At 29.3% G+C, this 25,043-nt stretch overlaps 1 protein-coding gene across 1 annotated transcript; it reads left to right on the top strand.

Moving 5' to 3' along the window:
• The first annotated feature begins 517 nt into the window (after positions 1–517).
• Positions 518–24,800, top strand: LOC142320786 (uncharacterized). Its single transcript, XM_075358766.1, has 6 exons — positions 518–637; positions 4,661–4,889; positions 7,798–8,434; positions 11,250–11,342; positions 17,584–18,262; positions 22,454–24,800. The coding sequence occupies exons 1-5, from the start codon at positions 518–520 to the stop codon at positions 17,915–17,917; spliced, it is 1,413 nt and encodes a 470-aa protein (XP_075214881.1). The 3' UTR covers positions 17,918–18,262; positions 22,454–24,800.
• The last annotated feature ends 243 nt before the right edge of the window (positions 24,801–25,043 follow it).

Genomic DNA, 25,043 nt, shown 5'->3' with positions numbered 1-25,043 from the left:
GTATTACTGCGTATGCATGCAAGAGTTATATTTCATTCTCGATCTCTTGAATAAAATTAGCCAAAAACTTGGGATCTTGAACACTCGCTCGTCTATAAATGTTTGCTAATGGATAGTAGTAAAATTGATAACTTTTCCTAACGGATAGTACAGTTATGACTTGAAAAAATTATTATGTTTTTGCGATTAAGCGTTATGGTACTGTACTCGTGGCAGTACTGTCATAACCTTGTTTCTACTGTAGTGAAAGTTTAATGGTAATGAGTACCACTAATATTACAGTTTTTCTTGTTGAAAAAACAAGCTTAGAGCTCAGATGTAATTTCATTCCAATTAGAAATAATTATCGTGTAAAATTAAAAACTTAAGAAACCAGTAAATGATTCATTGAAATTTAATTGACATAGTCAACTGTTAAGCTTTAAATGCGGGGGTTTAGCTGTCAGGAAGCTATTAGTGTTGCTGTGCTTTAATTTGTTGTTTGCTGTTTCTTCAAGGGTAATATCAAAGTGTCATAATGCGGCGAAGTGATTATTGCAGGTTATGCACTAAATTAAGTTCTTCCAATGTTCACATTTTTGAAGAACGAGGACATAAACTAATGTTGCATTTAAAAATATTCAAACATTTGGGTATTGTAAGTATATTCATTATGTACATAATTGAAATGTTTCCTGATTTCACTAAATCTTTTTGCGAAATGGATAAATCTGTGGCCATGTTTTAACTTTTAATTATAATTTCTAGCACTTAATTTAGTAGAAGAACAATTTTTTCCTGTTTTAAAAAACTAGCAGTGGCAGAGTTTAAATGGATTTCAGATCAGTGTCTAAATATACTTTTACAAATAATTTTCATTTTATGTTTTGGAAGAACATATTTTAGAGTAAATATTACATTTTTTGTTGTTTATTAGTAACTGGTAAATTAAGAAATCCAAATTTGGAGTTAAGAAATAACCTGTTGATCCATGTTGTCTGTCATGGCAAAATTTTTTTATTCCCTGAAATAACTATGATCAGTCTTTAGTTATAAAGTTGCTATATTTTATTTGTGGTGATAGTTTTAATGATAGGGGAAATTTAATGATGAAAGATGTCAAGCTTGCCTACAATTTAAACATAAAATCTTCAAGGTAAGGCAAAGACCTCTGGGTGACCACTCCATCACAGGTTGGAAAGATAAACTATTTTTCCATTTTACAATAATATATTGTTTTTTATACTTTTTTTAAATTCATCTATTATTATTCTTTAAACTTAAAATAATTTATTATAAATATTATAATAATTTATTTATTTTCTAAAAACAACTTTAATATAATTAGTGTTTGATTTCCAAAACAGTTTTGTTTTGAATGATTTTAAAGATTTGGTAAAAGTAATGTAATTTGGTAACAAACCGAAGAATAGTACTGGATTGTTTTATTGATCCTTATACAAACCGTAAATGAGTTCAGATTGGAACAACGTTCATTTATATGTGAACATAGAACAAATTAGATGAATTACAGAAGTTATAACTTCTGAAATTGTTTTCATTGGGAAATCATAAAATTAGTTCACCCAGTTGGTTGTTCTCTTAAATTAATTTTAAGCTGTATAAAAATATTTTAGCCAAATGAACTACTGTCATGAATTTAATATTAAGTTATTTAACTACAGGTTACTGAACATGATCCATTACCAAAATATGTGTGTATAGTTTGTGTTGGAAAGTTGGATTTTGTTGAAAGATTCTTCACAGACTGCAAAAATGCTCAGGTGTTCTTCTGAAGAGACCAGTCTTGGAAATTAAATGTAAGTGAATTTGTTGTAAGGTCATTTTCATGTGTTTGTTATATTTATGTATTCTCTGAAAATCATGTTATAGAATTTTTTCATAAGTTCTTAAAATTTCTTTACTTTTTGTTAGTCTTTGCAGTTCCATTGGAAGGTACCAATCTAGTATTTTTTGGTATTCACTACCAAAAAGTACTATAAATGTTCTATGGAAATTTTACAGTTGTAATTATTAGCAGTCTTTGAACATTTGGGATTAATTTGTGTTTAGGATTACTTTCTTATGTGTAAACAAAAGCTGCCAAAGCATAGCATGATTTTGCAGCAAAGGTTTTTTTTTATAATAAAAAAATAAAAAGGTAGAGCCAAAAAAATATATGTAGGTTTTAGAGGTGGGGAATAAATCTTAAGAAAGATGTTTCAAAAATATTCATATATAGGTTAAGCTTAATAAATTTGATTCAGTAAAGTTTTCTCTAAATCATCTAACATCCTCATTGATAGAGGCATTGATGGCAATCAAGGCATTGATAAATGAGAAAAAGAAAATCTTCAAAAAACTTTTCTGCATTTTAGGTCTGGGGTCTAATTAAAAAAAAATTCTAGATATTTCTTTATATAAAATAAATAAATACATATAATTTCTTTATATAATATATATTTTTTCATCATTATATGCTACACTATCAAATAAATTATTTAAAAAATAATTATTGAAATGCACCAGATAAGGTTCTAAGAACTCACTATCAATTGCACCTCTTTTTTTGCTCCAATAATAGTTTTTACTTCATTAGCACACCAAATTTTATAAATTACACATAAATTAAATTAAAATATATATTTAAATTTTTGAAAAACTTAAGCATGTATGTACTAGTATCATTATAAAACTTCATATATCCACTTATATGTTTTATAATATCCATTTCTTATATCCATTTATATGTTTTGTATCTACTACTTAGGATCAGTATCTACTTTCTTGGATCAGTATCTACTATCCAGTGATGTGTTTAAATTGGTAGACCCGATGTAACAATTTATAATTTGATAAATACTATTCATTATCTTATGACAGTGGATATTAGAAGTTTTAAATATGACACTAGTACATACTTAATGAAGTTTTTAAAAATTCCAACTAAATATTTTTAACTGTATATGAGATGTGGTTCAAAGTAAAGGCTGATCTTTAATAAAATGAGAACAATCGAAATAATGAAAAATTTATCAGTGTTTCAAGTACTTAAATTTTACTTAATTTTTTCTACATAGTTACCATTTCATTACAAATACTTTTGATATTGTGAAACAAGCTTTAAATTCACTGTATAAAATTCTGCCACCTAGGATTCTAGAAACTTATACTGAGATTTTCAGCCGAGTTTTTGAGGTGTAGGAAGAGATGGTCACTGGGCGCGAGATTAGGACAGTAAAGGGATAATCAACATCTTGCATCTGAATTTTTGAATTGTTTCTATTGTGCTTTAGTGTCGTGTCAATGTGTGTTATTGTGTAGAACAATTCCTGACCTCAGCATTGCACTTGTCTGTTTTGAATGGCACAACGCAATTTAGAAAGTATCCACAATAAACTTGTGATGCATTGAATGTTCCAGGTTCCATGAGATCAGTCAAGAGCCATACTCTTTTGGTCCCAGAATACAGTTGCCATGATTTTCCTTCAAGACCGGGTTTGTTTGAATTTTTTTGTTTATGTGAACAAGAGTGATGCACTTCATGGCTTGTTGTTTCGTCTCCACATTGACATACAAAATCCACATTCTGTCACCAGTTACAATATGGAAAAAGATTTCTCTCCCTTATGTTTAAAACGATCAAGAAAAGCATGTGCATATATCATTCTGTGATCTTTGCGAGTACTTGCCAACATTTTTGGCATCCATCGTGTACACAGTTTATGATAGCTTAGAGTGTCAGTCACAATTCTCAAAAAGGTTGTCTTTGATGTTCTGGAAATTCTAGAGAAAGGTTACTAATCGTAAAGTGACAATTTTCACTTGCATTGCATTCATACATTTAACAAGATTGTCAGTATGAACTCTAGGCCTTCCATATTGCTGTTCGATGTGAAAATTTGAACAGCCTTTCTTAAACTTAAACAACATTGCCTCACTTTTCCTTCACTCACTGCAGTAGGCCTATATCACACAATTAACAGTGAATTTCAGTATCATTATGTCTTCTGCATTCAGAAATCTAATCGCTGATCGAACTTCACAACTTGTGGAATTTGTTATTATTGCACTCATTTTAGCATACTGTCTCGCAAAGACAAATAATAATGAACTGATGACTATGTGGCAGTTACATACCCAACATACCACTTAAAGCTACTGCGCATGCAGGAACTAATCAGTGTTGCCAATCGCTATTTAAAACTCATTGGCTCTTACTTTTGAACCACACCTCATAATTTATAATAATGTCCAATTTATAAATGCTGATGATTGAGTAAAAATTCTGAAAGTGCTGAGATAGGTGAGTTTTTTTAACTTTTATTTTAACTGTGTGTATATTGTGGAGTTAAATAATTGTTTTTAAAATAATATAAATGTGTGTGCCTGTATATATATAGGGGCACACATATATATATATATATATATATATATATATATATATACATAATATGCATTATTCAATACAATATATAAGTATACAGTATACAATACTTGAATACATATATATATATATATATATATATATATATATATATATATATATGTATTCAAGTTATGTAATTGTTGTTAATAAAAAAATTAAATTACTCTATTTCTAATCTGCTTTTTATTCTTCTACTGATTTGTCTTATGTTAATTTTTAATACTTCATATTGGGTTTTACTATTTTTTTTAGGTGCCAAGTGGTTCAATTGGTGCAGATTGTTTTCTGCAAAATACTGATCATAAAAATGATTCGGTTTCAGTTGTAGATGATGATGATAAAGCTGATATAAATGTGAGAGATCCTTTTGATATAAGTGTTGTAAAAATATCACCTCATGAATATTATGAGGACTGTAAAATAACTGAAGTTAATGTTGAAAATATAATTTCAAATAATTCTGAATTACAGAAAAATGATGGTAATATTTTTAAATATGTTATATTTTATTTTCTGTTGTGTTTTTCTCCTTCAGCATTACTTGATTACTGGATGGATTTTAACACAAGATAAATTGTTTTCAATACCTATATGTCAGACAGTGCTTGCTAAATATTTTATTTGCTTTATTTTAATTATATAATAAAAATCGAAGAAAAATCGATTACATTCATCTATTCATTAGAAAACTGTATTTTCTTGGTATTATGATTTGTTGGCCCTCATACAATCATAATTTTTTTGCTCTGTGAAATTACTCATGATTCTCCAGAAACCTTGGAATCCCAAGAGACTCCCAGGGCTCCTACAAACCTTAATTGACATATAGTGATTAATAATCAAGATTAATTGGAATTAATGATGGCCAGATGGTCAAAATGAGTATAGTTTAGTGAAATTGAAATTTGTAAAACATGTTGCCAATTTTTTCTTTTGTCAGAAGAATTTATAAAATGTTTATATGTATATTTGGAATTGAAACTTTGAATCTGCATTTTTTTTGTCATTTTATAAATCTTAAATGGCATTTATATACATATAAAACTTCTTCGTAATGATCTTGATTAATATAAAAATTTTTTGGGTGAAGCTAGATACATTTACATCTCAGATAAAATAATTCATTTCTTGTGTATGATGAATAAAAATTTACCCATAAACTAATGAAAAAATGCAATTTAGAAATATTTGCAGTTTATGGTTCTGTAAGTAATGACTATTCAGTATAACTAAATGATGATTATGTAGCGAAATTCTGAATTGCACTATAACCATATTTGGGTGCTGATTTGGAATGTTAGCAAAATGTTTTGTTTATACATATATTCAGAAATGCTTTGTTTTTGTGGTACAGCTGTTGAAATATTTTCCCCTCCCAGATTAAAGTTGAAAGTTTAAAACGAGGCCTATATTAAAATTCTTTGGACCAAATGAAGGGGAAAATTTATCAGCTTTATATGTATTTTACCTGAAAAATTGAATATATCAGGTACTAGAACTGTGTGTACTGAGTTTCTGATAGAAAATAGTTCAAAATCCAGAAAATGGGTTTGAAAAAAATGTTTTAGGTATCCCCCCTATGTTGGTTGTATTAAGTGAACTGTAGATAAAGTGTTGGTTGATTTGAATTAATATTTATTATTTGATACACTTAATGATACTATAAAAGTAAGATTAAATGTATAAGATTGGTGGCTCGGCCGTATTGTATGGATATGTGTTGTGCATTAACTATAAAACTACTGATGTCTAATATCACATTACAGAGCAGCAGTGCTGCCTCAACACCATAAATTAACTTTGTTAAATTGCCACTAAAGAAATAAATAATTCTAGTAAAATTTGTAGAAACTTTAATTCTGAGAAAATTGATTGAAATATAGTCAATAAAAAATAAATTCGTTTCAGAAAATTGACCAAAATTTATTTCAAACCAAAATTCAGGGGAAGAATGTTTGTTCTGTTTAAAATTGTAATGCTTTCCTGCTACATTTTGGTCAGTTCTCTTTTTTCTAAATGCACAGTTTCTTAAAATTTACTTGACCTAGATATGTATTTTTCTGAAAATCCAGGACTACCTTTATTGTGGTAATAGTAGTTTATAATATAATCCTTTAATAATTTTGTTGTGAAATTGAATTTTATAAAATTACCTGCATTCTACATTAGTTCATGGGTTACTCAAGCTCTAAGGGTCAGTATTATTGCTATCAAGCAATAATGTAGAACTTTCCCATTCCGATTCATTGTTCAGACATTTTTAACCTAAATTACAAAAAGTATAACAAAATATGTGTGTTTCAAAGGACATTCTTTTGTTTCAAATTTTGAAGAAAATGATGAACTTTCATATTGCATTCAATAATTATATGTGACATGCTAAAAAGATGAAAAATTATCTACTTTTTCCATTCTCATTCTTACTATACATCTGAAAATTGATAGAGAAATCATATTTTTTGAAAAATGCGAAAAAACTAGCTAAAATTATATATCTGATTAAAATATTTTTATTACATTTTTCCAGATGTATTCAGTATAGAACTTCAAACTTAGGTCAATGTATTTCCTAAACAGAATACTAGACTAAAAAAGAGGGCAATTCTAAAATTAACTTCTATTTGGTTTGTAAAAAAGTAAAATAATATTTTGTTACATAAACTAAAATCTATATTTCTTCATGGAGAAGCCATCCACATTCATGCACTTATTGTGCCGCAGTATCAACTTTTGGAGACCTTCATTAAACTGCTGAAATTGTTTTTAAAATACTGGTTAGCCAGTATAGCGTAACTTTCATACTATGTGAAGAAATTTTGGCCATTCAGTTCAAGATTGGACTGTGTAGATGTTGGTAATAAACATCCCAACCGAACAGCTTGAAGTAAGGCACAAAGGAACTTTGTGCAGTCTGTGGAGTAAGGCTGTTTACTGGCTTGTAAAATAATTTCCATGAAAATCTTATGCTGTGTTAAGTTTGACCTCGATTAATTTGAGTAAAAAGTTTGTCAGTTACGAGTAAATTTTTTAAATTCATTTAAAAAGTTCTAAATTCTGAGAACGTTTATCATGAACTTTTTGAATAGATTTATCTGTCATGATTACACACTTGTTTCATCGATATTGGTTTACTGGCATTGAATAGAAAAAATAGGAGATGGGAATGTAGATTATAGTTCAATTGTGACCATTGTATTTCTAGTAGTGCTATGTGGCTACTGAAACAAGTATTCTGATTTATTGTATTATATTCAGGTATTCGATTTTGGAATAGCCTTGTTATTTTGTGAGAAAAAATTCTTTATTTAAATTGTATATTTACGTTACGATCTTTAGAGTTATAGAACTGTGACTTTACTGGAGTACATTTAATTAAAATTTCCTTTTAGGTAAAGTCTCTTTCATATCAAATTGTGATGAATTTAACAATGGAACTTTGGATGCCAAAGATGCGGAAACAAATTTGGAAAACTGTCTGATTGATGATAATGTGATTGTTATAGATGATGATTTAAGTAATAAAACTCATTGTGCTACTGAAAGTGATGAACATAATAATTTTAGTGTTGTTAAAATTAATGCTGTATTAGAAAAAGTTGTCACTGGTGATGTACCAAGTCGATCAAATTCGGTTATCGATGAATGCAGTCCTGATAGAGGTACAAGTGTTTTAAAAATATCAGAAAATTTATTTAATGAGAAGGAGAAGTTTTTAGGCAGCACTGTACTTCATGATAACAGATTAGATTATAGTAGTACTGTTGACAGAAGTAGTGTTTGTTGTATCGAAGATCAAGAAAGATTTGATAATCAGGAATGTAATCGAAGTCCAGATGTAAATGAAAAGGCCGATAGTGATGATGAAGTTTCTTGTGTACAAGAAGAGTTTGAAGATGATCCAGAAAATTCTAATGAGAATAGTTGTTCCAGTAATAATGATGATAGTCCGCTAAATGTAGTTAACAAATTAGAGGCTGTTTATGTTGATAATGCAGCTGTAACTTCCAAGATTGATGTGTATATGAAGTAAGTTTTTACATATACAATTTTTTTATATTTGATAGTTTTTCTTTTTTCTTAATTCTCTTTCCTAAAATAAAATTTTGAACAAATTATCACTAAAATTCAAAACTGGTAAAATTTCTGCATAAGTTAATTTTTTTTTATCTATATGTGGGAATCTAAAGTAAAGACCGCTGAGAAATTTCTTTCCTTGAGGTCGCCAACCTTAAGGAAAGAAATGTGTAATGCACAACACAGATTCGCCAAATCTGTGTCGTTCATGACCACACTAGTAATGTACACACTGCATTGTTGTTTGTAAGTTGTTGCGTTATATCTTTGATTACGTGTGAGTTATTGCATTATAAAAGGAATAGGAAAATCGGTGTTGCAACAGAATGTAAAATATGTGGAGTCCATACATTTTTTAAACCATCAAAACGTTAAGCTGGTTGAAATTCATAGGCAGTTGGTTGCTTGTATGGTGATAGTGTAATGAATGACAGAAACGTCTGAAAATGGTGTGAAAGGTTTAGAAATAACAGAATTAATGTGCATAATGAAGAATGTTCAGGGAGGCAATCATTGAGGACTTGTTGAAACATGTTGATAAAATCAGAAAAGATTGTCACTCAACGATTTCCAACCTGGCCCTTCTTTTTCCTGATATTTCAAGAGCTGTCACATTGTTCATGACCATTTAGGCTTCAGAAAGGTTTGTGCAGGATGGGTGCCGCACATCTTAACGGAACGTCGCAAAAAATCAAAAGGGGATCTACATTGGAATTTTTGATGTGCTACATAGAGAAAGGTGATGAGTTCCTTAATTCAACTATTACTGGCAATGAAACATGGATTTCGTACTACACGTCAGAGAGAAAACAACAGTCTGAATGGCGTCATTCTGAGTCACCAACCAGACCAACAAAGGTGAAGCCATTTGGATGCAGGCTGATGGCCATAGTCTTTTGGGATTGGTTTGGCACACTGAAGATTGATTTTATGCCATGTGAATGACCATAAATGCAGAAGCCTATTGTGAAACTACGTAAGTTACGGCATGCCATTCACAATCAGCGACATAGGCAGCTAACAATGGTGTCGTCTTGGTGCATGATACTGCATCTCCACATGTTGCGGGTCTGACACGTAATTTGTGAATATATCATTTATTATAGTCAAATGGGAAAAATTGCAATCATTGTTCGGAATGTTTTTAACTTTTTTCACCCCTTTCATGAATGAATTTCGATAAATGTAGAAATTTGTTTTTAGATATTCACGTCTAGATTATATTCTCCAAAAATAAGTTGATATCTTCATTTATTACAAAGAAATAAAAAAATCAGTAAACTTCAGTTACTCCATTTTAACGCAGTTTTTACTTCCATTTAACTCTCTAAGATTATGTATTTGGATTTAGGTACGTTAAATTTATCTAAATCCAAATACATTATCTTCCAGTTAAAGGGTGAGAAAACTAGCAACTCGTATGTTAGATATCATAATCTCACTTGCTCTAGAATAGCGGCGTGTAGTTGCAGTAGTATTGATCAAGTCGATAATATGTGAAATATCTAGGAGAAACTATTGATTGCAATCTTTCATGGGAAAAACATATTCCTAGTCTAAAGAATGAAATATGTTACGTGAGAAAGTTTTATTATCTTCGGGATTTCTGCCCGATCGGTGTTCTAAAAAATGCTTTACTTGGCTTTGGTTGAATCTCGTTTAAGATATGGAATTTAGTGTTGGGGTGGTGCATATTTTAATAAAATTCTACCTATAGTGGTAGGCTAGAAACATGTATGTATAATATGTAGAATACTTGCTAGGACGCATTCATTCTGGTTTTTTTTGTTACTTGAACTTGCTCCCCTTGAGGTATTTACACTTATATAAGGTAGTAAACTTTTCTTTCTTAGGAGTGGAGATAAGTCTCTTAAATATAGACTAATTGACTGAGATAAGCGACACAAGGGTAATTTTGTACTTCCTAGACCCCTGAAGGAGTGTTTTCGTAGATTTTTCACTTATGTGGTACCAAAGGTTTATAATTTTTTGCAAAATTGTGTGATAGGTAGTCTAGGTTTAAATTTGTTCAGAATTTCTCTTGAGCGCTGGCTCATTCAGTATGAAAATGTTGAGTTCTTTTTTGATTCAATTATGACTAAAATTTACAAGTCCTAGGGAAGCATTAAAGCTTATGGCTTTTGTGAATCACCTTTTCACTTCTGATGACAAACTGAATGTTTTCCCCTCTCTTTAACATTTCTATAATTTTTAGCAATTCTTAAATATCTATTCAGCTACTTTTCTCTTCATTTGCGTATCTTTAATATAGTTCAATGTTTTAATCATTAATCGATGGTAATTCCTAAAGCAGAACTCTTGTCCTCAAGGAGTACCTAATTTTCCAAACTATTATTAAATTACAAAAAATATTATTTTATCATAAATTATTGCATCAGTTTTAAATTAGAAAACTATAGTTACTCTTGTGAGCTTGTTGTAGTCCAATTAGAACCTAAGGGAACAAGCTGTTTTAGGTCAACAGAAGTATTTATATAATTCATACGCTATGCCTAATTTGTATCTATTGTATATTGTAAATGATATTGTATTGTTTGTCTTAAAAAGTGTATTCTTGTTTGGAAAATAAATTATTATTTTAAATTGAATCTCAAAAAATCCTTTCTTAGTGTGCAATTATATCGTAAGAACTTTTACACAAATTTTTATCAGTATATCTTCATAACATGTCATTTTATATACACGTAAAAAAAATTATAGAATGAAAACAATTATATTGTTTTTATGATTTATTTTATTGTTCCAGCGATAATGATGAGAATCCACTAAATGTAATTAACAAGTTAGAGGTTGTTGATAATAATAAAGATGTAACTTCCAATATTGATCTGTATATGTGGTAAGTTTTCTTATACATTCATTTTTTTTTTGTTTAGATTTTGATACTTTTAGTCTGTTTCTAATTTTATTCCCCAAAATAAAAGCTCACAAAAATTTCAAACTGGTAAATTTTTGCTTAACGTAATATTTCTCTTTTATAAATTAATTAGCATACCCGTTGTGACTTCACCTGTGCTGTATGGTTACTTGATTTTCCTGTTATGGTCAGCTTTTTAGTCAATTTATTGGAGATAGGTGCAGCCAGTTGCACTGCACATACAGTAAAGTGGTAGTGGGTGTGTTGACTGAGCCCCACTACGCCTTACACCGTCGCACCCCTTAAAAGATAAAATTTCCAAAAAACTCAAAAGTGTTTTTTAGATACTTATTTGAAGAGTATTTAACTTGCACACAAGGATTCATATTAACACTTAAAAAGTCAAGTTTATATCTTCATTTGTTACTGAGAAATTAGAAAAAATACTAAATTTCATCGTTAAACCATTTTAACCCTTTAAACTCTGAACTTAAAGAGATCCTTTCTTAGTGTGCACTTACCTGTAAGAAAAACATGTTCACAAATTTTCATCAATTCATCTTTAATAGTTTTTGCTGGGCCTTCATGAATCAGTCAGTCAGTCAGTACAAATTGCTTTTTTGGTAAAAAATTTATATATATATATATATATATATATATATATATAAAAGAATAATTGCAACAATTAGGAGGGGAACAGTTTTAAAAAATCTACTTTCAGAGTTGATGCTGGAATAATGTACAGGTGTCCCATGAAGAAACAGAAATTTTCAGAACCTGTTTTACTGGTAAAAATAATGAAAATATAAATATAGGTCTGGAAACGCCTTGTTTTCAAGTTACTGATGTGAATGTTTTGCTCGGATTTCAGCTCTTCTAATAAAAAGAAGCCCTACTATAATTTTTGGTACCCAAATTAAGAAGTAAAATTGGTGGTTTCTTATGTAATTTGAGCTGGGAAATAGGATAAAACAGGTCCCAGAACTATAGCTCCAGTAGTTTTTAAGATATCAGATGTAAAACACAAACTTTTGTGTCAAAAAACAAATTTTGGTGTCAAAAAACAATTTTTTTCAGATTTGTAGTGCAATAGTTTTGTTAAGTGATTAATTAATGCAGAAGATTTGGTAACAAAACTTATACAGAATTTAACTGTGAGAAAATTAATGCAAATAAAGCCAATAAAAAATAAATAAAAAGTTTTAAAAATGGGTTTTTTTAAGCAAAACAGATGAAAAATGGACAGAAAATCATATTATTCTGTACGTAATAAAGATTATTCTTAATATAACAAAATAAAAAAAGAAAATATATGATAAACGGTATCAGAATATCAAACCTCAGTTACAGCATTTGTTTGAAATCCCCTCCTTCACAATGTACATAGTACTTTGCCTAACTTAAAATATTTTTTGGTGGCTTTTCATATCATCTCAGTATTGTTTCATATAAATTTAATAGCATTTTACATTTTAATGAGTAACTCTTCTTTAGTATTAACCTTATCAGTGTTAGAAGCTAATGACAGAAGTTTAACTGCCGGGGATAGTCTGTTGGCTGCGAATTTTGAACCTTCTGCAGGTGGAAAGGATGAAGATTTTCTTTCTATAGGATGTGCCACAAACCAGTGCATTTTGTTTTCTCACAAATCAGTGCAACATGCAATTAGTCTTGTACAAGTGCGTGGGCTATGCTGAATCACACTATGTTCATTATTAATACGATGATTTACTTAGCGTTCAACAAAAAATGAACTCGTTGGAAATTACACTTTTGTTTATTAATGCTGATATAGTGAAGAAAAGGTTTTCAAATATTTGGAATCTGCCTTCTAGGAAATCTTTCCTAATATTCATGTCTAGCAGTTTCAGAATTTCCGTTACTGAATCCATAAACAAAAATTATATTGGCGTATTTCTCGTTAAATTGAAACGGCATTTTTACACTATGATATGATAACACTACACTTTCTTTATCTGTATGATAATTTATGACAACAGATTCAAATGAAGTACACAATTTTCATTGTTAACCAGCTGTTAGTATCTCCAGGACCGTCATTAGGTATTGCTTCAGAGGATGAGATGAATGGTTTGTAGTGTGTATGAAAATGCCATGCCTGACCAGGATGAAAGGCTGAGACGCTACCTGCTGTTAGTATTGCCAAACTATACAATAACATTTTAAAAAATATTTCTGAAGTAACATATATTTTAATTTAGTCTTTTATGTAATTATTTAATTTTACCTATGTAAATTACTGAATATACAAACTAAAATATTGTTTTATACATTTTGTATTTCAAGTTTTTCTTCAGTAATTAGTTTTTGTTTTTAAAAAGAATGTTTATTAGGTGTAGAAAGAATAATATGTTTTCTGTTTACTTTTTGTCTGTTTTGATTCAATAAAAAACTGATTTTTGAAAGTGTTTATTTGTTTTTTATTGGCTGTATTTACATTAATTTTCTCATAATTAAATTCTCTAAAAGTTTTATCACATTTATTAATTATTCAACAAAGTTATTGTACTACAGGCCTAAAAAAAACTTGTTTTTTTACCTCAAATTTTGTGTTTTACGTTGGTCGAATATCTTATAAACTACTGGGGTTATAGTTCTTCAGCCTGTTTTATCTTACTTCCTACCTTTTTAAAATGATTTTTTCTTTCTGTATAGCAGTTTTTAAAGGTTTGTATTTGGTTTCCTACTTTGCTCATTGTTTACAAAATGTTTTTCCTGTAGTTGGATTTTACTCAAAAACTATTTAAATTACAAAACTAAGAGAAAATATAGTTTTAAAATTTTATTTTCTTTCTAATTATGATGATAAATTTTTCTTTCTTGTATTTTGGCTGAAGTTTGTGGTAGAAAACAAAAACACAACTCAGTTATAATTTTATTTTTTAAATACATTATTGGAAATCATGTTTTTACTTTTTATCTTGATTTTTACATAAATTGTGTTTTTGTGTAAAAATTTGACTATTGGAATTTTTGTATGGTTTTTAGGGACTGGACTTGGAGTAGAGTATAATCTATGAGTATACAGTCTTCAGAGAGAGAAAACATAAAAGTTTATTTGTAATTTTTATAAATATCACACTTTGAGAATGCAACAGTATATTTTGCTCATTGTATAAGTCATGGATGGGATGCTTGTTATTCATAGGATTGGAATGCCATGTTATGAGTGATTTTTTATTCTTTTTGTCATGTTGGCTGTAACCATTTAGTTACAGCATCTTTCTGTCACATATGGCTGATTGTGATCAACAGGTCAGTTAATAAATAATTAAAAGATTAATCTGTTTCTGGTTGAAGTTGCAATAAACTATTAATGAACTTTTTTGTCTTCCTCTTTTTATGAAGTGTCTAATCTTGAATATAATTGAGTTTAACCAGGACCGTTCCCAATTGAACTTACTGATTCATGTTTAAAGTTAAAGGATATGCTAGAAATTTTTATTCTAATTCATGAGCTTATAAACTTTTACCTAAGCGTAAATTTTTACCTAATTTGCCCATTATGCTGCTAGAACATGGGGTGAATGGGTTGAAAGTGTCTTTGAAAGACTTGGAATGCTGATAAGGAATGGTACATTCAGCTAAATGAAGAAGACAGTAAGAAACAACTTCACTTCTTATTTCCTCTCTAATAAACATGATATGGTTGTTATTTTTGAAATTTGTTTGTTTTAAATAAATAAATATTGCTCTAACTGTCATTGACAAATAGAATGCTCTCTTTCTGATAAATATTTACTATAATGAAATAAAATAGTAATTATCACAAAATATATTGGCATGAGGATAAAGTTTCCTTGTAGTGTGATAAATGGCTTTAGGATTGCATGAATGTAATAGTATTAATGAAATTTGTCAAGATTTGCGTGCTTTGGCAAGGTGACAAATTGTTGAATCTTTTTTTAGGAAGGTTTGTTTATATTAGTTTATTTAAAAGTTATTGCATCTTGAAAATGAGTGAAAATAAAGAAGAAATTTCATACATTTTGAAATTTTATTACAAGAAAAAGGAAGAATGTTACTTGGGATATTAAAAAAGGTGTTGTTTAGGGATATATTGTGGCATCAGTACATGTAACACAAAGTTGATGCATGGGTTTTCAAGTTGAAGATTTTAAAATCAATGATGCACCTTGCTCTGGTCGGCCTATGACTGAATCACGGGTAAGATTGAACAAGATTGGAACATTAACAATCATAATATCAGTAACAAAGAATTTATTAACCACAAAACAGTTTTAAACATGAAGAAGGCTGGGTACCCCAAAAAGTGATGTTTGAGTGCCACATGATTTAACAATGAAAGAGTTCATGAATTGAATTTTCACCTAAAAATTGTTGGTGAAATGGAATGAAATTCAACTGTTGTTAAATAACCTATTGGTAAAATTGAACACTTTTTGTAATGGCTCATATGAGTAATGAGAAATTTATTACATACAAAAGTGTACAGAAAAGATTGAAGCAAGGTGAAGCTCCTGGAAGCAGTGACAAAGTCAGGATTTATGCCAAGAAAAGTGATGTGTGTGTGGTAGGACTGGAAAAGAATTGTTCACTATGAGCTGCTCCTATTGCTGAGAGTCAAATGATTAATTCTAACCTCTTTTAATCAAGAGTTAGAAAGATTACGACAGCGACCGAGATAAGTGACCAGAATTGATCAATAGAAAAGGCATCATCTTCCATCAGGACAACAGCAGACTCTGCACATCTTTTGTGACCCATTGAAGATTGAGAGAGATTAACAAACAGGTTTTCACTATCAGATTACCATTTTTTTAAGTCTTCAGAATTCTTAATCGTATAAAGTTGGCTTCACAGAGGCCTGAGATAATCACTTATCATAGTTTTTCATCCAGAAAATTCAGAAGTTTTACAGTGACATGGTATGGGATTTTAATTTTACCTGAAGATTACAGAAGGTGGTAGATCAAGATGGCTTATATTTGGTTTAATAAATCTCATTTGAAATATAGTAAAACCTATTTTAATTTTGCAATAAAATACAAACAAAAGTTATTTCCTCAACAGAATAATAAAAAACTGTTGTAAGATTTAATAAAAATTAAATCTTTTTCTGTATTAAAACTTATTCTTATCTACATTATTTTTGAGAGTTTTGAGTTATTTGAAGAAAATAATTATGTTTAACGTAATGAGAATTATGAAAAATAATTCCCATAATGTTGGAAATTATGGGGAAGTGTGTATCCCATTTTTAACATTTAAATGTATTCATTACATTAAATGCTTACATGTAGGTGTAATAAATAAAAAAAAAACAACTTTTATTGCAATTTGTATATATTTATCAATGAAATTTACATATATTTATCAGAGTTTATATTTGTTGTAATTCTAAAAATAATTGAAAAATTACAAAAAAAAATAAAAATACACTGGGATATGATGAAAGTTATTCTGGTTAGAGAATTATTCTCCAAAAAAAAAGAAGAGAATTATTTTCTGTCTGAATGTCAGTGCTGCTCTCTCCTGTTAGTACGTTTACTAGAGACCCTCCCTGCTCAGTTGGCCAGGTAGCATTCATAAGAAACCATTGCAGCAGACAGAGTGATTGTTTTCTTAAGCCCCCAAAGCTTTTTGCAATTTTGTAATGGCAAACTTTAAGGAGCAATGTACCAACATCAAATTCTCTTTCAATTTAAAGAAAACAGTGGTATAAATAGTTTCAATGCTTTGTGAAGCTTATGGAAAGGAAGCTCTAAACCAGGCAAAAATTTATGAGTGGTTTGCCACATTCAGAAATAGCCAAATGTTACTTGAAGATGGTGGGTGGGGGACTGACTGCTTCATTATGACAACATGTCTGCCTGGACAGTGTTGAAAATGAACCAGTTTTTGATTTTGACCAAAAATGGCATGATAACAGTTGCCCACCCAAGTTACATAATAGGTAACTTGGAAATGGAATGTTTAGGTAGGTCTAATTATCAATTTTTAGATTATTAATTCTCCATATAAGAAAAAAACTGCGAGGGTGGTGGATTTACAGTTTGGAAATTTTGTGGTATATGAAAATTGGATAATTTGACCAGTATTTGATTCTAGGAAATTTCAGTTAAAAGGCTGAGAGATGCTACTACTAGTTTGTTAGACAGGTAACAAAGTTCAATAATCCTTTCAATTGAATTGCTTATTATGTTTTTATTAATTTGATTGATTTCTTCTTGTGTTACAGTAATGTTGAAAAACTAAATATGAATAATCTAATGAGTGAATCATTCTCAAGATATTTTGATTGTGCTGAAAATATATTAAAAGGAAAGTGTTCAATTATGCCTTATTTTATAAAGTGGCCACGTCCAGGTACTAGTGATCGTATTGGATTTAAGTGCTTCATATGCACCAAATATTGCTATTCTCGAAAAGTAGTAATGGATCATTTGTATAATCATCTAAAGTTAATCTGTCAGTTTTGTAGAGTGGTTTTTAGACTTAAACCTAAGTTTAAAAAACATTTACTCAAAAAGCATTATTTTGAATTGAAAAAACAAAAAATTGAAGTGTTCTGATTGTGATGAAAAATATTCTGATATCGATTTATACTTAAGTCATGTACAAGTTCATTGTGATTATTGTTGTGGTCTCTGTCCGTATATAACAAAAAACCCAAACAGTTTTTTAATTCATGTAAAAGAAAAACACAGCGAAGGTAAAAATAACTGTAATGACTGTTCGTTGATGTATTTTGATGATGAACAATCATTTAAGGAACATATATTGAATATTAGAAAGGAAAAACATGTATGTTCATCCTGCGGAATGATTTTTCATTCAGAATTCTTTTTAAAAATACATTATGAAATTTATGGAATGACTCATGGTGCTTCATCTTCATTTACTGAGGAAAATTTAAGGTATGAGTTTATAATATTGTTTTTTATTTTTATTTTTCTCTAAATTATATAATTGTTTCAGTCAAAACTGTTAATGTAAGGAATTAATATTTTGAAGGATTTGCTTTTAATAAAAAATGAGTAGCTTGTGTGATGGTGTAGAAAAGAGAATCACAGCTTATACACAGTGCCAAAAATGTTACCTATAATTTCAGCAAATAGTTCTTTGCAATGATTGATTTTTTTTATCTAGCCTTATTTTAAGTTTGATTTATTCATAATGAACATAGTGACTGTCTATGATAACTGATGATTTAATTGAAAGAGTTGATAAAATTTGATAAAACTAGCACTTCACTGTTACAGTTGATGTTTCACGATCTTTGACTTATGAAGTTGTGATTGAAAAATTGAGCGATAAAAAATTGTTTGCCAGATGGGTGCTGAAGTTGTTTAATCGACACATACACTCAGAAAAATGACTTTTTTAACATTACAAAAATGAAATATGATTATATTGTTATCAGAGATGAAACCTGATTTCTTATTTGAACATATTCATAAAGCAGCAGTCAGTGCAATGTTGGCATTTGTCATCTTTTAGATCAAAGAAAAGTTTAAATAAGAATGTTTGTAAAGAAGCTTAAGACTACTGATTTTTAGAACAAAAAGGTTGTCTTGCTTGTTGAATTTAGTGATCGCAGAACTATTGAGAATAGAGATACATATTTTGAAATGTTACAAAATCTTAGCTGTAAAAAGCAAACTATGTGGGGTGCTATCTCATGGGATTTTCTTTTGACATGATAATGCCTAGCCACACATAGAAAATCAGTGTGACAGTGATGCAATTGGAAAATATTCCGCCCAATAGCCTTAGCTCCCAGCAGTAATTTTCTTTTCTTTTATTTTGTACAGTGGTTTGTATCACAAAGGTCTGACAATGATATCAAATTGAAAAATGGTGTTTTTACTGTGTGGTTTAAGTCATTGGTGACAGAAGAGAGAAATGAAAAAGTTAATAAAAAGCTTTGAAAAATGAGTTTAAGTTTAGGCAGCTGTGTTGAAAAGTAGTAAGTAAGTATAGTTTTTGCTTAAGCAATAAAGTTTTTCCACATTTTGCAGTTATGTTTTTATTTCAAAGCAGACCTTACTTTAAAATCGTGGTATTTTCTGAAGCCATTACTAGGTATTTTTTGTTTTTAAAGTACTGCTTTATATATATTTTATTCTTGTGTAACTTTATCTCTAGGTTGGAATGTTTATTTGTACAGCAGACTCATTTTGTTAAATAAATTTTATTTTTGTGTCCAAATCAATAAACTGTTTCTTATCTACAGAGCAGCTAAACAATCAGAAGCTCATTCTACCAGTCTACCTTTTAAAGTAATGAGAAAGAAAGTTGTATTAAATAGCAGTGTATCAGATAACCAAAAAGTGAATATAAAACGGTTATAGATTATAAAATACTATACTAGGTGGTTCCAGGTATACTGAATTATAATGAACACTATAAGTTAAAGGGAGATTGTACAATACATGATAAATTGTAAAATTATTTTTCATTAAGGTTTTCAGAAATCAGTAATTTAATCATAAAGCACTTTTTTGGTGTTGGCTTAGTGGTTTGATGTCCTGACTCTTCTGTGCTACTTTAACATCGATATACTTCCTATATCCTATACTTTATTTAAATAATATATATAAATTATGGCAGTGGTTAACAGTTGAGTAGTAGAGGCTTTATGCGTAACCCTCCAACCAGATATTTGTTTTTGATTCAATTAAAGATGATAACTTAGAAATTTAAGAATTAAGTGAACTTTAGACTGAAAAGTTTCATCTGTTTTGTTTTTTGTGTAGTTTTGTTTATTGTGATGTACAGTTCCAGTGTTGATATAAAGGTAGTGAATACATAGTATGTATAAATGTTGTAATTTCTGTTTTGTTATCAGGTTTTATATTACTGCTTTTGTTGAATTGTAATTTCAACCGAGTTATGAAGTGAATTCTGATTCAATGTTATCAAGAATGACTCTCGAATTAAAAAAGATTACATAGAAAACATGACCTATTATGCCTATTATCTTCAATTATAGGGTTGTGTATTCCAGTCTGTTTTCCTTTGCAGTACTTGTACCCTATACTCCTCTGTTACCAAATTATCTAAATCTGAAAGCTTTAGTAAATGGTTTATCGATCTGGTTTGCATTATTATAAGATTTTACTATGAATTTCTCTTCTCTCTGTTTGTCTTTAAAACTTTTTCTTTTTAAATTTTATCAAGTCTTCTAATTCTAGACCATTATTCATATCCATGTCTCGTTACATTAAAGTACTATACTGAAATATTATCAAGAATTTCGTTTGATGTGATACTAACAAATGTAAGATTCTAGCAAATCTTTTTTTTGCATACAAGCTGTTCTTGCTTGTATGAGTTCATCTATCCTTAATAATTTTACTACTAAGTAATAAAATTATGTAATTTCTGGTTTATTATGTTTTTTGTCTTAGCTAATTCCACATTATCCTCAAGGCAAACAAAAACTGTAAAAATTAATACGATTATATAATAGTTAAGAACCTTAAATAAAATAAAGCAAGAAGAAATGTGGACGGTTTTATTTATGTAATGGATAAATTATTTGTAGGCTTATGTTTCATAACAGCACCTATGAATTATTATTTAATAGTATCTTGAACGTTGAACTACACACCTATAAAAGTAATCACAAAAGTGAAGATCACAAATATAGGGAATCTACAAATGTTTAATAAGTCAATACACTGTTAGTAATTTTGATATATTAGTTTATACAATCTTCAGAAGTTTTTATATATATTGCATTTATTAATATTACGTGTTGTTCAGACCCATGATCATTAAGGGTCTGTATAATCAAGGGTACATCATGACAGTTGTTTAAATAATCATTTATTATAATGAAATAATAACTAATATATTTCCCAAAAAAAATTACCGTACTTTTTTTATCATTTGCGAGTCTAAGGATCATTCAGAATTCAAAGAAGATAGAAGGTTTGTGCGTAGTTGTCATAGAGGTTAATTTTTTAACAATACTAATTGCCTGCTAACTTCTTTGCTGTATTAGCCCTGTCTGAGACAATCTATTTTTTTACCATTTTCATAATCGTTAAAACAAGTGAAAAAATAAAAAATTGCTAAATATAAAATACCAAGTTAGAAGTGAAGTTATTAAGAAATTTTCACCGTAGAAGATTGTGGACAAATAGGAAGGGAGACATGAATTGTGATAATCATCATGAATGAAATAAACAGAAAGTGGTACATCATGATCAGTAAAGAATAACAGAGATTATTCTAAATGATTTTCTGTTCTGAATGAAGAACTGGAAAAAAACTAGTATGAAATTTTTAAACGTAGATAAGTCCCTACTGATTGATCACATATCTCATGTCTTCAAATTTCACTGTCTTGTAGATGAAATGATTTGTGAATATTTTGAATGTAATGTAATTTGTAAAATTGTTACCCTTGACAAAGATAGTCTCTGAGAAACATAAAAAGTGAACTAGAGAAGCCTTGACCATTTCTAATAGCCATTTCTAACAAATGATGAATGTCTGTTGGTGATGAAAAATGAATGAGTCATAAAATTGCAGGAAGCAGTTGTCAGTCGTTCACTTTGTATTCAAAACTGGAAAAAATCAGTCAAATATATGGAACATGTTCTTGACCATTTTCTGGGATCAGATAAAGCTCGAATTTCATGACTAGTGGAAAAACAGTATATTAATGGGCTTATTATGAAATCCTCAGTGTATCTAAATATGTAGTACAGAATACCAGTGCAGCCAGTTAGTCGACTTAATTTTGCATAATTCAGATTTTCTAAAATAACTCTAGTACTGCATTAAATATTTTCTTGGGAAACACTTGAGCATCGTGATCTGATTTTATTTTTTCTAAATAAAAGTAATTTTTATATAGTAAAAATTATTCTGGAAGCAATGGTAGGTAAAAAATGTATTTCTGAATTGCCAACAAAATTAGCAGTGAATAATAAAAATAAAATAAATAAATAAAAAAAAAACATTATTTTTTAATTATTATATTTGTTTGAAATTATTGCAGATTACTTTATGAATGATCCTCAAACTGCACTATTAAGTATGTGAACTTTTGAGTTATTTCTGATTAAGATTAATCCTTTTTTTTTTTACAGTAGCAAGGATAATTCTTGTAATGAAGTTAAATTGAGGACTAATAGAGACATCATAAAATATTTTCAAGATATATTAAGTAAGAAAATACCATTGGAAAAATTACAGATATCAAAAAAAGAAGTTCTAGGCCAAAATTTGAGTCATGGATTCGAATGTCCATTCACTTCTTGCAAAAAAGTGGTCGGACTAATAGAAGAAAAGGTTTTTAAGCACATTCAAACTCATCTCTTATTAATTTGTTACAAATGTTGTCAACTTTTTAAGGATACTAAACGTTATGTAAACCACATACAACAACATATCAGTTATTCATACTTTAGTTGTTGCATATGCAGCAACATTAAATTTGATGGTTTAACACGGTATATATCTCATGTTAGAGATCATATATGTAACAGAGTGTGTTTATATTGTTTTGAGGTATTTTCTGATAGAAATGAAAGGGTTCGTCACACGACTAAGAATCATAAAGATAAAATAAGAGGAATCATGTGTGATCAGTGCGGTAAAAAGTTAAAAGACAATCAAGCTTTGCAAACCCATATAAATAGCATTCATGCTGTAGTAAAGATCAATATGAAGAAAGTTTGTCCTACTTGCGGAAAATGTAATAGAACTCTTTGTTGTCCCCTAGGAAGCGATAGTAAAGAAAAGGAAGAATTTATTTGTGCGTATTGTTCAAAGATATTTCTTAAAAAAATGTCATTAGAAACTCATATTTTAGCACACATGAATGAAAAACGTTTTGCATGTAAATATTGTATCGATAAAAGATTTAATAGAAAGACTTCATTAGATAAGCACGTGAAGGATTTTCATACAGAAAGGAAGTGGAAGTGTATGTTTAATGACTGTTTAAAGTCTTTTACATTTAAGTCAGCTTTAGAAACTCATATGAAGGCAGCTCATAAAATAGGTCTGTTAAAATAGGTGTGTGCTTAACAAAATTTTGGTTTGCTTGTACCTAATTTGTGATATTTATATTACAAATTCAGACCTACAGTTGATTATGACAACTATTTATTAGTTTTGACTTATGATGATGAAGGTAATCCTTATCCGAGAAAGTATTTCAATAACTAATGATTCTGAATCCATAGTCTTGAAAAGGCCTAACATGTTAGATGGTAAATTTGCATCTATTGCGGTTGGCAAGAAGGTAATTATCAGTTTTCACAAATAGATAGTTTTATGTTTGTTTTGGAGAATATCTTGAAGAATTGGATCATCATATAATTGTGCGAGAAATTGCAGAGAGGTAAAATGTATCACATACAACAATTGAAAATCACATCGAAGAAATTTTGACTTGTTAAGAAGTTTGATATTTGAGTTACATATGAATTGAAAGAGATACAATCAGTATTTGCAATATGCATCTCAAATGCAATGAAGTTAACCTATTTTTGAAACAAACTATCATTGTTGATGAAAAATGAATTGTCTACAATAACATCAATCGAAAATGATCATTTTCTAAGTGTGAAGATTGGCACCGAAAGCTTAATTGCATCAAAAAAAGATTATGCTGTCAACTTGGTTGGAATATAAAGGTGTTTTGTATTTTGAGCTGTTTCCAAGGAACGAGTGATCAATTCACATGTTTAATGTCAACAACTAATGAAACTGCGGGAAGTAATTAAAGAAAAATGGCTAGAATTGGCAAATTACAGAGAAATCATATTCCACTAACACAGTGCAAGGCTTCACATATTTTTGGTAACTTGCGTAAAATTACTAGAACTTGTTTGGGAAGTGGTGTCTCATCCCCCATATAGCCCTGATCTCAGACCATCAGATTATCATTTATTTTGAAATTTGAAAAACTCTGAATGGCAAATTTTCACTAATTATGATGACCTGAAATCACACTTGGTTCAGCTTTTTGCTGACAAGGACCAGAAGTTCTACGAGCTTGGAATCATGAAGTTGCTAGAAAGATGACAAAAGGTTATCAAACAAAATGGAACGTGTATAATTGATTAAAGTTCATTGTTTTTATAAAATATTGGAGTTTTATTTCACACTGCAAAATAGAAATTACTTTCTTGCCGACCCAATAATCTGTTAATTAATTTGTCTGTGTATATAGTTGATTTATGTTATTGATTTATTTTACCAGTTACTTAGAACCAAACCACTACATACTTAACACAGTTTCAACATGTCATTCCTTCTCATGATGCATCATTAAAATCCAGAGACGTAACTAGCTGCTAGTTCACTTGTAATGTATTTAAGCAGCTAGCCAGTGCTAGTTTCAAGTTAAGTATTAGATGAATCAACTCTTTTTCATTGGAAAATATTATGTTCCACTGTTGAAATAAACATATTACAATAAAAATATTTATATTCTTCTTTATTACAAATAACATCTCCCTCTCTTCAACTGGGTTATGAATTAATGCATCATATAAATGTATATATATATATATATATGTACACATACACATATATATATATGTACACATACACATACACACCCAGTGTGTATAACACACTGGATGTGTGTGTGTGTGTGTGTATAACACCCAGGGTGTTATACACACTGGGTGTTATTTAAGTGTGGAAACAGCTTTATACTGCATA

This window comes from Lycorma delicatula, chromosome 3 (genome assembly GCF_047948215.1).
Source record: "Lycorma delicatula isolate Av1 chromosome 3, ASM4794821v1, whole genome shotgun sequence".
Lineage (NCBI taxonomy): Eukaryota > Metazoa > Arthropoda > Insecta > Hemiptera > Fulgoridae > Lycorma > Lycorma delicatula.
Note: the sequence above shows the minus strand (reverse complement) of the source record. Positions and strands in the feature narration are given on the sequence as shown.

Coding starts and splice junctions, on each gene's coding strand:
- LOC142320786 (XM_075358766.1), top strand. CDS start 518: ATGCGGCGAAGTGATTATTGCAGGTTATGCACTAAATTAAGTTCTTCC. Junction 8,435..11,249: donor AAGATTGATGTGTATATGAA/GTAAGTTTTTAC, acceptor TTATTGTTCCAG/CGATAATGATGAGAATCCAC. Junction 11,343..17,583: donor AATATTGATCTGTATATGTG/GTAAGTTTTCTT, acceptor CTTGTGTTACAG/TAATGTTGAAAAACTAAATA.